This window comes from Gigantopelta aegis, chromosome 2 (assembly GCF_016097555.1).
Source record: "Gigantopelta aegis isolate Gae_Host chromosome 2, Gae_host_genome, whole genome shotgun sequence".
NCBI classification, from domain to species: Eukaryota; Metazoa; Mollusca; class Gastropoda; order Neomphalida; family Peltospiridae; genus Gigantopelta; species Gigantopelta aegis.
In genome coordinates this window covers 36733035-36748524 of record NC_054700.1, presented here as the reverse complement: position 1 = coordinate 36748524, position 15490 = coordinate 36733035, and the positions used below count along the sequence as shown (strand labels likewise).

Here is a 15490-nt window from a genome sequence, read left to right as displayed (position 1 = left end):
CATTAAAGGATGTTCAGCATATCAGTTTAAATGTATTTGATACAAGAAATATGACCTGAAGTTTAGGTGCATGTTTATAACTGTGTTAGTACTTATTTCAAATTAATACACGGAAGTGAAGAAAAATGGCTGACATACAAGTTTTATTGTGGCGGTAGTATTTAAATGGTTATGTGAATGTTTATGTATTTTTATAACTCGTCTATTCCATGTTCTCGGATATATATATAAGCTTCGTCTATCACATTTTAGTATGAAATGTTTTATGAAGCTTAATTACTTTGTGAAATTTTACAATTATTGTCCGTTGCCCTGTTTCGGTGAGGGACCTGTTTCGGTGGTTGAGTCGGGGACTAGACAACTCGGCCCGGGGGATAACTCGGCCCAGACAAATCGGCCCAGACAACTCGGCCCCGTGTCCGAGACAACTCGGCCCCGTGTCCGAGACAACTCGGCCCCGTGTGATAGTATGATAGTTGGCCATGTCGTAGTATTGTACTATAGTAATAATAATGCATTATACTGATAAATACCGCTAACTATATGATCACCATTAAGAATGACATTTGTGCATGTCGTACGCGCATATCGTAGTATCGGATGGGTTTCTAGAAGTATTGTACTATAGAAATAACGCAAAAAACATCATTTGCCAAATTCTCACATTTATTACATTAAACACACATATATACATAAAAAACCAACAGAACACATATACATAAATAGTTATAATAATGAAATAAAACACCAATCACCAAAAGAACATAGAAAGGCCTTCCTCTGTCGCCGTCGCATCTTCCTCTCCAGACAAACCGGCATAACAAATATAAACATAAATTTAAAGATCCACATATTCGCATAGTCACGTGTCTCAAAGTCTGCTACAAATTCAAGAAATGTATTTTAAATGTTTAATCCCCTAAAATATAAATACCTGTTTTAAAATCGTTTCGGGACGTTTAGGTTAAGGTGGAACTAATTCAATACTAACAAAAACACATTCTTTTATTTCAGTGAGAATACTTTAATTTAAAAAACAACACTTGTCCAACAAATTGTCTGTGGAACCCAGGCCGAGTTGTCTCGCGGTGGGCCGGGTTGTCTCAGAACTCTGGGCCGAGTTGTCTCGACGTGGGCCGAGTTGTCTGGGCCGAGTTGTCCTCCGGGCTGAGTTGTCTGGCATTCGTTGAGTCGAGTGCGCGCAACAGTATCGTAGAGTAATCAATAGTCACACGCGTCACTGTTTTTTTTTCAAAGCTCGCGAGCACCCGCGAAACTGACGTCACATTTATCAACAAATGATAAAACAACACTTCCTAGTCCATTAAAAGAATATGTGATTTACATTTTTTTTTTTTATTAGTGATACCATCGACGTCCCAAACTGCGTTTACCTAATGACAAAAACACGAATAAGATATTTACGGAAATACTATTCTACATTTTTGAGCTACGATACGTGAAACAAAATAGATTGCAATCAATTAACGTGAAAAATCAACAATGTGGACGTAAAGCAAATATATTCTATTGTCCGAACCAAATTGTTAACAACTACAAAAAATTACTATCCTACCTTTAATTACCGTTAGATTTCCTCCAAAGTTTGTCCAGACACAAATCGCAAAAAAACCACTACAAATATACAGATTCCACACAAGAGACTGCAACGATGCCGCCGATATCGTCTTTGCTGAGATTGCATATGGAAAAATACATGCAGTTTTCTGCTGTCTACCATGTTGCTTGTTTATGGAATGCTCTTCAAGAGGGATGAAAGCCTCCAAAGTGTGTGACACAATTGTTATGACGTTGTTAGATTAAGTCCTATCCTTTCACCCCTCTTGAATATTCCATAAAAAGTCAAAATGGCAGCTGGCACAAAATTACATGCTTTTTGCCCTATGCACTCTCAACGAAGTCGATATAGGTGACATAGTTATCATCTGGTTTGTGGAATCTGTCATTGTAATGGGGTTTTTTTAAAATTTGTCTGGACAAACTTTGGAGGAAATCTAACGGCAATTAAAGGTAGGAGAGTAATTTTTTGTAGTTGTTAACAATTTGGTTCGGACAATAGTAAAGAAAAGTGAAACACCCTCCAGTAAACAGGAAAGAGTGCGACGTTTCTAACTGCGTTCAGGCGCATGCGTTTGCAAAAAGTGTCGTAGCGCGCATGTGCGATTCGTCATTTTCCATTTTTAATGCCACTATATGAACAAAGATATGTGTCTTAACTATGCACAGTTGTTGAACACTTAGTTTAATATGTTTTTAAAAGGAAAAATTCAATTTGTCAAGCGTTGTGGTCCGGTCCGCGTTTTATCAACACACATCGCTAACATTTGATGTCATTACTGATAGGCATTACGTTTATACCAGTGAATAGTTAAAAAATTAAAATTGATTCTTAATTAACACAATTTATACATTCAAAATTATTTACAATTGTTATGAATGGATTATAAAAACTATTCACTACAACAAAGGCACAAAAATGTAGTATACCTTTTGCAGATCGAATATAATAATTGAAAACAAATTCTAATAACAGGGGTCTTAAAAATTGTAAAATTTTAATGCTTTGGCCTTGTTGATCTGGCACGTGTGAGATCATGTGATATGCACCGAATGTTAATTCATCTTTCTCCAGTTTAAGTCAATTTCTACGAGTCATGTGGACCCGATATCAGTAATTTTAAGGAATAAACACAAACGACTTAGTAAAATTAATGGTGTTAGGGGTTTGTAAAGTTTTGTATTTAGATACTTACTTTTCTGAACTTTATTGTTAATGAAAATGTTCCTGAACTGTGAAGAAAAACCTCTGAAATGAACGACATGCTGATGAAAACAAATCGGATGTTGATTGCGCGAACCGTGCACGAGAAAACAAAGTGAACGGAGTTGGAAGCATAACGCAGTTGTGGACGTTGACGATAAGTCAGTTTTCTCCAATACCAAATATATGGGTCCAGAGACGGAACTTGCCAAACATGTAATAAGAATGGAGTGTGTGATTATTCGTTACATTTTACCTAGTACAGCAAAAGTGGGTTCTATTGAAAAACTTGCCTTGTCAGATTAATTCAGCAGAAGATATTAATAACAAGTACAATGTAGTGTGTTATATAGGCCTACGGCAGAGGACCAACTATATAAGTAAATAATATTTGTTCTATTTCTTTTTGGCTACACGTCTACTTTACTGTTTGTTCTTAGGTGCGCAACTTGATTACTCCAGGATACATACATTTGAAGGTTTCTGATATCGCTGACTTTTGCTTGTGGAATTTAAACAAATGGCTGTTATATTCATAGAAATGTTCCTAAAACTTAGATTAAAACATGCAAAGAAAACAAGATTGACTAATCTACTCGTAAACATTGCAATTTTTTTTCTATGATCTTCATGCAGTCTGTAATTTGAAATAAAACTATTTTAAATAATTGCTTGTCTGTCCTCAGCTGTACTGCTATTTAGTTATTGAAGTCACATGATTGTCAAGACATCTGCTGGCAAATTTCTCTTCAGAGATATTTTTCCCAAAACATGGTCCTTACTTGTTTTAACATAATATCTTTCTGGATGTCTGTATATTAATTAAAACTCAGAATGCATCTTATATTTTTTAACCAAACAATTTTACTATAAGTACATGTTTTGTTGGACAACACATATGCTTTGATAAAACACTGAAAAGTTTTGTCTTTGAATGTTCTGACTGTAAGTTATACCACTAAATGTTTCATTCACTGAAACAAATAAATGAAATGGTTTATTTAACGACGCACTCTCACAGAAACAGGTAACATAGTTAACAATATTTAAGGCTTGTGCATGTTACAATTTTTCTACCGGCCTCGGTGGTGTCATGGTTAAGCCATCGAACATAAGGCTGGTAGGTACAGGGTTCGTAGCCCGGTATCGGCTCCCACCCAGAGAGAGTTTTAATTGGATATAAGCACAAAGATAAGTTGAAATGAAATGAAATACGATTTTTGACACACATGCAGAAACTTTGCTACGTAGCAACAAGCATAGAAATACTAATAAAAAGTTAGATATATGGATAACAACTGTCTGTTTATAAATATTGATATACTTTAGGCCTGAATGCTTATGCTCAGTGAAATTGGTCTCACTATGATACATATTATAGTGAGCTCATGTAGTCATGAAGTGTGCCACTGTGAGCAAATGGCTGAGTCATTGACATCCCCCCCCCCCCACTAGGTCTCCTTAATCTATTAATCCCATAGTAATTTGCCTCCAAATTATGTGTCAATTCACCCCTCCCCCCCCCCCCCCCCCAAAAGAAGTCAATTTCTCCCCAGATTGTTAGTTTGCTCCCATATATCAAAATGTGACTGAAAAACCACTGTCCATATCTAGTTGAAGAGCCTCCAGACATAGTGATAGTGTTGGGAAGTTGTCATATTATCAGTGCCTGATAGCAAATTAAAGCTCAGTTTGTTTTTCAGTGGCTAATTCTAAGATGGATATCAGATGTAAACATAAATAATTTCTTAATTTTAGAAACAAGATTCGGTGGGCATAAACATTCGGTTCTAAAGTATAGCATTTGATATTTAAAAACAGACAATTGTTATGCAAATAGCTACCTTTTTATTACTATTTCTGTGCTTCAAGTGAGCATTAAACTGACCACTCCATATGTGACATAGTAACAGGGTTTCTATATAGATTCCGATAACCAGCCAGCACCATTCCTCACCATTCCCCAAAGGTTATGTCGTTTTATATTCCCAATTTTGGAGTAAAACATTCCAAATCTGAATGTAAATAACTAACATTTTTTATTATTATATAAAGATATATTTTGAAAGATTCATAACTCTTGATAAACAACCCTTCCCTCCCCTATAATGTTTCATAATGAAAAATTAATTTGACTTAGCTTTAATCAGATATTTTTGAAATGAAACTGCAAATACCCAATTTTTTGGTAAAATGTTGCTCAGATTCCTAAAAAGCAAAGCCATGGGTGTCCAGTCATATTTGATAAATAAAACCCGGAGTAAAGTTTGATGCGTAGACATCAGCAGTAAATATTGTCAGTCACATTATATCTGTTTCCATGTGATATGTTTTACAGCCAGAACTTTCCAAAACAAAACTGTTTAGTGTTTTATTACATGTATGGGGTTTATTTTTAACAAAACATGGTCATGATAATCTGCTTTTAAATATTTTTAAAATATTAAATTTATAGTGTATTTCATACGTTTTCATTCTTTCTCAATGTAGATAAAAATGTTTCATGGCCTTTCTGCCTGGTTCTCACAGAGTGTTGCAGCCAAGAGGAAACGGTTGTGGAGTAAGTACTATATTCATTAAATAAATACAGGTACATGTAGGCAGGCTTTTTGTAAGTGAACATTTTGACAACATTAATGATTCTTATCATTTCTGTATACATTTTTTTAACCCTATCCTGAAACGTAACCCATTTCCCCATACTCCCTGTTGACTAGTTGCATTCAATTCCATAGTGCCATACCCAAAAAATTTCTTTCTGGAAGAAACACTGGTAGGAGGCCAAGCTCTCATAAACAATTTGGCTGGTACCATCGTCTTCCATTACATAACAGTCATCTAACATTTGGCACAGAACATGCCTCAGAGCTAGCTCTGGTCATAATCATCTCTAATGTTACAGGAGTTTTTAAAAAAAGTGCTAAATTTCATAAGAGATATATAGGGTCCATTCCAAAAAGGGTAGTGTACAGGGACCTAATTCACTAAACTCTCGCAACTTTGCGATCTCGCAGTGCAATGCTAAAAGACTTGCAAAGAGTCTAAGAGACCTTTGTGAATTAGGCCCCTGGTCTGCACACCCTTATCCACCTACATGTATGCTTATATAAATGTACCAGGTACTTAAAATATATGTACATATAGTCTGTATGCAACGATGTAAAGTTTGTTCTGCATGTTCTGCATCTTTAAGTGATTTGTGTTCAATTACTGTGTTTAATACAGCCAAACCTGTCTTGGTTGGATCCGGGCCTCTTTAGGTTGGATCCGAGCCTCTTAGGTTGGATCCGGGCCTCTTAGGTTGAATCCGGGCCTCTTAGATTGGATCCGGGCCTCTTAGGTTGGATCCGAGCCTCTTAGGTTGGATCCGGGCCTCTTAGGTTGGATCCGGGCCTCTTAGGTTGGATCCAAGCCTCTTTAGGTTGGATCCGGGCCTCTTTAGGCTGGTTTTTGGCCTCTTTAGGTTGGATCCGATGCTCTTTAGGTTGGATCTGAGCCTCTTAGGTTGGATCCGGGCCTCTTTAGGTTGGATCCGGGCCTCTTTAGGTTGGATCCGGGCCTCTTAGGTTGGATCCGGGCCTCTTTAGGCTGGATCCGGGCCTCTTTAGGCTGGATCCGGGCCTCTTTAGGTTGGATCCGGGCCTCTTTAGGTTGGATCCGGGCCTCTTTAGGTTGGATCCGGGCCTCTTTAGGTTGGATCCGGGCCTCTTAGGTTGGATCCGAGCCTCTTAGAATTGAAAATTTGCATAAACCATTTATGGGTTATGCAAAAATAAATTCAGGAAACCCATTTCATTTTTACGTATCCTGTCATGACCACGTAACTGATGTCCTAAATTTAATGCAAGAACTAAAACTGGGTGATGCAAAATCAGACTTGCATGAATAACATTTCGTTCTCCCAGTTTTCAGAGGCCTGTGGATGGCCAGCTTCAGTTAAATGATTAAAAACTGTTCACTGTTATTAATCTTCACTAGAACTAAGGAATGTAAATGATTCTGTTTCAGAACAACATGGTGGAGAAGAGGTGGACTTTGATGATGCCAAGTTTATTTTTAGTGAAGACAGCGAATGTGATGACACAAAGAGGTTTGATTGTTTTATATCTCATGCTGGTACACGTTCATGTATTATGTTCATATCTACAGAAAGCAAGACTAGTGAACAAGAACGACCTCATTTCTTTGCAGGTTCTATAGTACACAACAACATCATTGGCATACAAATATGTTGCAAGACTTGTTAAATAATAGTAAATAAATGTCAAAATGTAGTAAATGTTTATAATTTTGTTTGAGTATGAAATATAAATTGTTAAAAAGAAATAACAAAAAGTAAAACAAATCAGTAAAAATTGGGAAATGAATTTCAGACATGATAAATCACCCCCTCTAGCACACATTCTCTGTGTGTGTGTGTCTCTCTCTCTCTCTCTCTCTCTCTCTCTCTCTCTCTCTCTCTCTCTCCTCTCTCTCTCTCTCTCTCTCTCCCTCTCTCCCTCTCTCCCTCTCTCCCTCTCTCTCTCTCCCTCTCCCTCCCTCCCTCTCCCAGTAACCTCCCCTCTCCCACCTCCACTCCCTCTCTCCCTCTCTCTCCCTCCCTCTCCCCACTCCCTCTCCTCATCTCCCTCTCCCTCTCTCTCTCTCTCTCTCTCTCTCTCTCTCTCTCTCTCTCTCTCTCTCTCTCTCTCTCTCTCTCTCTCTCTCTCTCTCTCTCTCTCTCTCTCTCTCTCTCTCTCTCCCTCCCTCCCCTCTCCCTCCCTCCCTCCTCTCTCTCTCTCTCTCTCTCTCTCTCTCTCTCTCTCTCTCTCTCTCTCTCTCTCTCTCTCTCTCTCTCTCTCAATAATCAAATAAGACACCAAATAGCTTTAGTTTAAAATTTGCTCAGGTATCATTGAACAAACATTCCTTTTCTTTCCAACCATCATGTGACCTGCAGCTATTGTATTTTTATTTATTTCAGACTGTACCAGAGTGATGAGTACCTCAATGAGTGTCTGGCGATATTCCACGCCAGCTACATCAACCAATGCGTCAAGGAGGAGGATGTGGGGAAAGTGGTCTTGGGAAAGTATTTTCTGCCTCCCACAGACATTCAGAAATGTAATTACACAATCAGGCCTCACGCGAGGTCAAAATCATAGAGCGAAGTCTCTTCTCTCTCAAAAGTTAGAGAGGGCGAAGTTTTTAACCACAGGGAGACTTGAATTTTTAATCCCACCCCCCCCCCCCCCCCCCCCCCCCCCCCCCCCCCCAAATAAAATACGCAAACAGAAGTTATCTTAATACAGGTGCAACGTTTACAAAACATTTTTTGTTACCATCTGTACTGCTAATTGATGGATATGTGCTCTATAGGTTTTTCTTAAATCACCTTTCCACGTGTCGCCTTCTTTAGAAATAATGACGGTGAAGGTGTGAACATTGCTTATCTGCTGCACTTTGTCACTGTTGTTTAAAAAAACCTCTAAAAAAATTCACTCACCATAGTCTAGACCCCCACCCTTGTACAATTTGCAGGACACGGGTGTTGTCTGAGCTAGACCGTCTGTGAGCCTGTCGCATGAGTTTGTGGCACCAGTCTCTCTTCAAACTCACACACTTCACAATTATTATCTATGAATAGATGCTCCTCAAGTTCTTCACCATTCATCCGTGTAAGTGTACATTGCAAGTGATGACTATTTTTTTAAAAGGTGACACAGATTTCGCCTTACGGTGACTGGCATGGCGAAGTCAGGCTAGTCAGAGCGAAGTTTGGGCTCACTTCGCTCGGTCGCGTGAGCCCTGCACAATGCCATATCAGGGTTCTGCCTAGTAATATAGAAGAGATGGAAATAACCTGCCTTTTGTTTTTCTTTTTTTGAAATATAACATGTAAGATATTATTAGAGTCTTGCAGTGCTCAAACTTAACAATGGCACCAATAGTCATTGTGATATAAATTGCCGTAGGTCAGAGGTGTCACCAACGACACTCTTGTGCTATGGGATAAAACTTACTGCTCCCTAATGACGGCAAAATGTATACACAATTCTGTATGTTTGAAAAAGGCTTTATACAGCAAAATAAGTCTTGTTTATTTGCTACTTTAAAACATAAATTGCCATAGGGAGGCTCAAAGTTGCTGTCGGTTGGCTGTTTCACCCATGCTGTGGGTTACAAATTCGTAAGTTCAAGCCCTGGTCTTAAAATAAGCATATTTTAGACACCAAGTGGCTGTACTTTCAAATGTGCTCAGGGCCCCGTTCCACGAAGCGATCTTGGCCCTAAGATCACTGTAACTGCACACCTAACATATACACTTAAGGTATTCTTAGCGCTAAGATCACTGTAACTGCACACCTAACATATACACTTAAGGTATTCTTAGCCTTAAGATCGCTGTAACTGCACACCTAACATATACACTTACGGTATTCTTAGCCGTAAGATCGCTGTAACTGCACACCTAACATATACACTTAAGGTATTCTTAGCCCTAAGATCGCTGTAACTGCACACCTAACATATACACTTAAGGTATTCTTAGCCCTAAGATCGCTGTAACTGCACACCTAACATATACACTTACGGTATTCTTAGCCCTAAGATCGCTGTAACTGCACACCTAACATATACACTTACGGTATTCTTAGCCCTAAGATCGCTGTAACTGCACACCTAACATATACACTTACGGTATTCTTAGCGCTAAGATCGCTGTAACTGCACACCTAACATATACACTTACGGTATTCTTAGCGCTAAGATCGCTGTAACTGCACACCTAACATATACACTTACGGTATTCTTAGCCCTAAGATCGCTGTAACTGCACACCTAACATATACACTTACGGTATTCTTAGCGCTAAGATCGCTGTAACTGCACACCTAACATATACACTTACGGTATTCTTAGCGCTAAGATCGCTGTAACTGCACACCTAACATATACACTTACGGTATTCTTAGCGCTAAGATCGCTTTGTGGAACGGGGGCCCTGGTGTTGTTAAACAAATATTCCTTTCCTTTTCTTTTACAACCCATTGCAATGTTATAAAGTCCTGGTTACAGCACCGAACGCCATGGTTAGAACCTTGTATATGTCTGTGTATTACTATTAGTGACGATCATGTTTGTAATTAACTTAAAAAATTCTTGTATATTTTGAATGGAGCTGGATTTTTGTTGACAACTAGTGTGTCACATTGCAAACCTGAGCAGATGGCTGCTTAATACAGGTAAGTTTATACTATATTAGATGATTTGGGAGAATAAAAATGTAGCCTGTTAAATCAAGTTGCTGCTGATACAGATGGCCTCTTAGAGCAGGTTTGACTGTACCAGTATTCCGTTGGTTTACAACTTTATTTACACCTGTATTCTATTTTGTTTTAGTGACCAAGATGAACTGGGATTGGGCGAAGATACCAGATGGTGAAAGTACAAATAGTGAGGTATGTGGACAATTGATTTCTTTCACAAGGAACAATCACATGCAGTACCTATTGTTACTCGCATAAAATAAAACCAATAATAATAATAATAATTTTTTTAATAACTAAACAACTGAGTCATTATTGTGGGATACAATTTGTATATCATGGACATGGCACAAATGTTGTTTTCTCACATCCACAGGTGTATAGAACAGCTACCCCATGAAAGAAAACTATGTAAGAAAAATCTATCTTACATGGGATATCACGCGCTTGTGTTTAACATGACGTCGTTGGTAATATATGTTGTCATATTATCGTCATATTAATGTGAGGTGGTGATGTGAGGTCATTAGACACAGTTTTAAATTAATATTTTGTTATTAAATTTTCACCACCTCGGGTGTACTTTTTCTATCCCACATGACCCATATGATGGAGTCTTATAATATCTGATGCTTAGTCAGATGAATTCCTCTCCCAGCATCAGTGATGTAATGGTTAAGTCATTGGGTTCAAATCCCGGTACAGGTCAGTGGGGAGATGTACAGTCACATATTGCCTATTATTACAATTAGTTGTTTTTTTTAAATTTATGTTAAGTAATATAAATAAAACCTTTTTAAAATCTTATTTATTGTGAAACCTAATCTTTGAAGTTAAACACAAATTTAAGGATGAATCTGAAGAAGAGTCGACGTCACAGAACAAAACCAACACCACGAGAAAGAAACCTTCCGCTCACCCAGAAACCGTGGTTACTGGGAGCAAAGACGACAAGACAAGGAAAAAGCCTGCCTCACAGGTAACCATGGTAACAGATAACACCACAAGAAAGAGACCTTTCTCTCGTACAGATAACGTGGCAACACAGAGCAGAGATGACACCACAAGAAAGAAACCGGCTACTCAGGTCACCACGGCAACAGGTGGCAAAGAGAAAGTTTCAACTGGTCCAAGCAACAAAGTGATGGAGAAAACACAGAAATTAACCATAACCGGTATGTACAGTAGCACACAGACCAGTCTTTATTTCTGCAAGAAATTGTAACAGTAAAGGTTAAGATTTAATTTTTAAAATGAAAGGTTTTCCATAATAATTCAAGAAAAGATTACCCCAAAACTTCCTGTTCTTGCTCTTTGATGAAGAACTCGCATTAACTTCCTAATTTTTAAGATTGCAAAGCTTTTCTGACTTTTTAAGTTATTTTCATCTCTGTAATTTGGAAAGAAAAAACAAGTAATCATTGGCCAATGCTGTGTATAAACAGCTATAGGGGTCGGGTGTGAATTTAGGTCACACACCTTAGGTGCTTTAATCGTAGGATCAAATGTCATGGTATGTCCTATCTTTGGAAAAGTGCATTAAAAAGATCCCTTGTTGCCGATGGAAAAGTTTAGCAGGTTTTCTCTGTCACAATGACCGAATGTTTGACATAATTTGGCAACTGGTTTTTTGACCAAATGAGCCAAATTACTAACAGTTATTTCTGTCCAGCTTAAACATAGGTATACTATGTCCTAATTAATAACAATTTCTTTAAATTTATTACTCGATCAACTTTGAAAAAAAATGAACAGATATAGTTATAATACCTAATAGTTAAAGATTTCAGGATGTGATTCCCTTATTTTTGTAGTAACCATTGTCTTGTACATGTTGCTGTTTTTACTTTCACTTTTATTTTCACTCTATTACAGACGCAGTTCACATAGACACACTGCCACGAATAACTGGTCTTATTGAAGACCTGGTACCTGGTCAGCACAATTTTCAAGTTTACCTGAAGACGCCGTGCCCTCAATCATAAGGATGTCTTTGTCTTACATGCAAGACTTTAACCGTTTATTTGAAAGTCTTTTTCTGGTGTGGGGAAACAGATTCCTGAATTCCTCATCTTGTGGTGTACCATTCATGTAGGCAGTTTTAAAAACAAAACAGATCATAAGTGCTCTTACTAGGTGTTTTATAAATTGGAAATCTTTTGAAATTGGACACTGCATTTGATGGACTTTGATAAATTTTAGAAGCAGTTCTCTTACTATAACCTGTCTAAAAAGGTTTAAAACCCATTAATTTTCACGATTTTAGGGTATATAGTTATTACCATTTGTACCCTCTGGCAGAAACCCTGGTTTATCTAGGATTGCTGATGTTGTGTGCACATCAAGTCAAATGATCACATTTCTATTCATCGTGTTGTTTTACTGGTTTGCATGTGTGACTGTAAATCTGGAACCTGATTTACAAACAGTGTAATGTGTACTTTCAAGTCATATCGAAAACTCAACTGAGTTCAGTGTTATTATGGAGGGAGAACAAAGGAAGATGAAGATGGTGGAAATTGGGATGGGTGCAAAGTGTTTAATGCATCAAATACAGTATGTTGAAAAAATTTGGAAAGGGGGTGGGTTGCAAAGTGTTTAGTGCACCAAATGCTGTATGTCAAGTGTTGAATCCTGTGCCAAAGCCGTTTATGCTGCATTTTGGCCCAATATGTCAAAAGGGTCTGTGAAAGGAGTTGGGGTTGTGTGCATACCTCTAAACAGACTTTAAAGGGAGACTACTTGTGCCAGTTTACTGTTTGTTCAGTATATGTGCACACCCTGTACTGCCTCTGAAGACCTTTTAACAGTATTTAAAGGGAAATTACTGGTGTAGGTTTACAGTTTGTTTTGGTGAATTTTCTTCAGAAGTCAAGAAGTCTGGAGATGTCTAGTATGAAGTGTCAGAATTATCAGGTGGAAGTTTATGATCTCAAAACCATTATACTAATATCATGACAGAATGTCAAACATTGTTGTTTTTATTGTTGAACAAAGAATAAAAGGCTTTGTTTTGATTATAAATATAATAAATAAATGTATTATGTATCCGTTTTTATTCCTGCCCATTGGGCTATTTCTCGTTCCAGACGGTGCTCCACAACTGTTGTAACAAAGTCGTGGTATGTACTATCTTGTCTGTGAGATGGTGCATATAAAAGATCCCTTGCTGCTAATCGAAAAGAGTAGCCCATGAAGTGGTGACAGCGGGTTTTCTCTCTCAATATGTGTGGGGTCCTTAACCATATGTCCGACGCTATATAACCGTAAATAAAATGTGTTTGAGTACGTCGTTAAATAAAACATTACCTTTCTTCCTTCCTTCCGTTGTTATTCCCAGTATTATCAATGACCCAGTCAGTGCAGCTCATTGGTAGAGAGTATCGGCAACATATACTGACCACCAAAACAAACGTGAGTATAAAATTAAGCTGTAGCATTAAATTTTGATTTATTATAATTTAAAAAAATAAATAGATTAGCTGATTTAGAGATTCAGGATAATTACAGGTTGATACACCATTTATCATTTACCAGGCTCCGTAGTGTCGTTAAGTCAATGGACATAAGGCTGGTAGGTACCGGGTTCGCAGCCCGGTACTGGCTTCCACCTAGAGTAAGTTTTAACAACTCAATGGGCAGGTGTAAGACCACTACACAGACTTCTTTCTCACTAACCACCAACAGTGTGCCGAGTGGATAGCTGGGGTGTGCATCCAGGACAGCGTGCTTGAACTTTAATTGGATATAAGCACGAAAATAAGTTTTACGTGAAAATTATCATTTAACAGAATTGAGCATTGGTAATTATGTAAGCAGTCTTAATGCCTTTCTTTTGGTGTCAAGTATATTAGTACGGAGCAGTAATATAACCCAGTGACTTTGTGCTAAAATGTAGGTTGATTGTATTTGGCAGTTGTACAAAATAAAACATTGCCTTCAGTGCCGGATCCAGAAAATTCATTTAGGAGGGGCCACAATGACATGAGACGGAATGCCAAGGGAACTTTGGGTGAGGTTTGGACGGAGATTGTAAAATGAAAATTAATATATGATAAAATTTACAACTCGGAAAATTTAGGGGAAGACTGGGGCCCTACTAGATTTGCCTCTGGCCTTTTTTGATGTCATGGACTAGGCTTTGATGACAACACCTGATATATGATTGAAAACAAACGAATCTAGTACAGAATGGTAATAGTTTATTGCAGTACAAATTAAATATCTGTCCAGCTGTTCAAGTAATACAAGCATTGTTTAAATTTGTTCACTTCTAAACAAACCGTTAAAGTATACTTTAGATATGTACCAAGCATTTATGAAAGTGAGTATTTTATAAAGACGGTTAACTACAGGTATAGTTTCCATACATGAGATGAACATGAGCAAAAGGAGTCGTAACAAAGTATTCACACAGTGGGAAAATGAAAGTCGTATGCGACATTTAAAAATGCAGACATCAGGATTTTCAATTGTTGCTCATTAGATTTTGAAAACAACCCATCAGAAAATCTAATTAGTTACAATGAAAAAAAGTAATGATGTCAACATTTTAAAGTGTTTCTCATTAGATATTCTTGTGTAATTAAAAAGTCCAGAAGTGATGGAAACATATCAGTTGTCTTGTTTCACAGATGATACAAAAAACTACTTTACCTTGTGGATAGCTACATTGCACTTGTCATGGTCTACAGGTACCTCTGGAAAATGTGTATATGAACCTGTATTTTGACTTGGGTTAATTAACCACATCTTAAAATAGGATTTTTTTCTTAATACAGGTTAATTTCTATTCTTATTTAAAGCTAGTCTCTCCTACCCATCATATAGTTATACTTTTTTTCTATTTTTTTATTTTATTAAAGCTGCAATTTCCTCTATATTTATACTCTCATTTAAAGCAGAAATGTCCTATATTTATACTCCCTTTAAAGCTGCTACAACACATTTCCATCCTATAACATTGGGACTGTTAAAAAATTAGGTACGGCAAAATTTAATATTTTTCATACTCCCTCCCTCCATGTAATGATTTATATGCTAAGACCACTCCCTCTAAAATAATTTAGATCTTTTCAATGCACCCATCCCCTCTTTCCCTGTCATTATGATGTAATTTGACTAATACCTTTGGCTATTTTTGGGTTTGTATTAATCTTTTGTTTGGTTTGGTAATATTAGATACAAAAACAAAATATATCAATAGCAATTACTTTATCAATTAAAACGAGACAATCGTTTTGAAAACCTTAAAAACTCTTGATAAACATCCCCCATCCCTCATTTCATGATACCTCCCTTCCTCCCCTAGAGCGTTACATAATTGTTGAACAACCCATTTATCAATATAAAACAGAACTACAATTTTAATAAACTTCCAAATTTACCTCATCATTGGACATCATGTAGAAGTTTAAAAGTGAATGTGGCTTAGCTTAACAAGTCATTATAAAACGAA

General features: G+C 37.3%; 1 protein-coding gene across 4 annotated transcripts; it reads left to right on the top strand.

Moving 5' to 3' along the window:
* Nucleotides 1-4: 4 nt before the first annotated feature.
* Nucleotides 5-13078, top strand: LOC121384821 (telomere repeats-binding bouquet formation protein 2-like). Of its 4 annotated transcripts, none has more exons than XM_041515419.1 (7): nt 5-154; nt 5273-5342; nt 6791-6872; nt 7746-7885; nt 10166-10224; nt 10883-11207; nt 11908-13078. In XM_041515419.1, the coding sequence occupies exons 2-7, from the start codon at nt 5279-5281 to the stop codon at nt 12015-12017; spliced, it is 780 nt and encodes a 259-aa protein (XP_041371353.1). In that variant the 5' UTR covers nt 5-154; nt 5273-5278; the 3' UTR covers nt 12018-13078. The 4 variants fall into 4 exon arrangements, with proteins under 4 accessions (XP_041371353.1, XP_041371352.1, XP_041371348.1 ...); XM_041515418.1 differs by having other exon boundaries at nt 52-168; XM_041515414.1 differs by lacking the exon at nt 5-154 and adding an exon at nt 195-251.
* Nucleotides 13079-15490: the final 2412 nt, after the last annotated feature.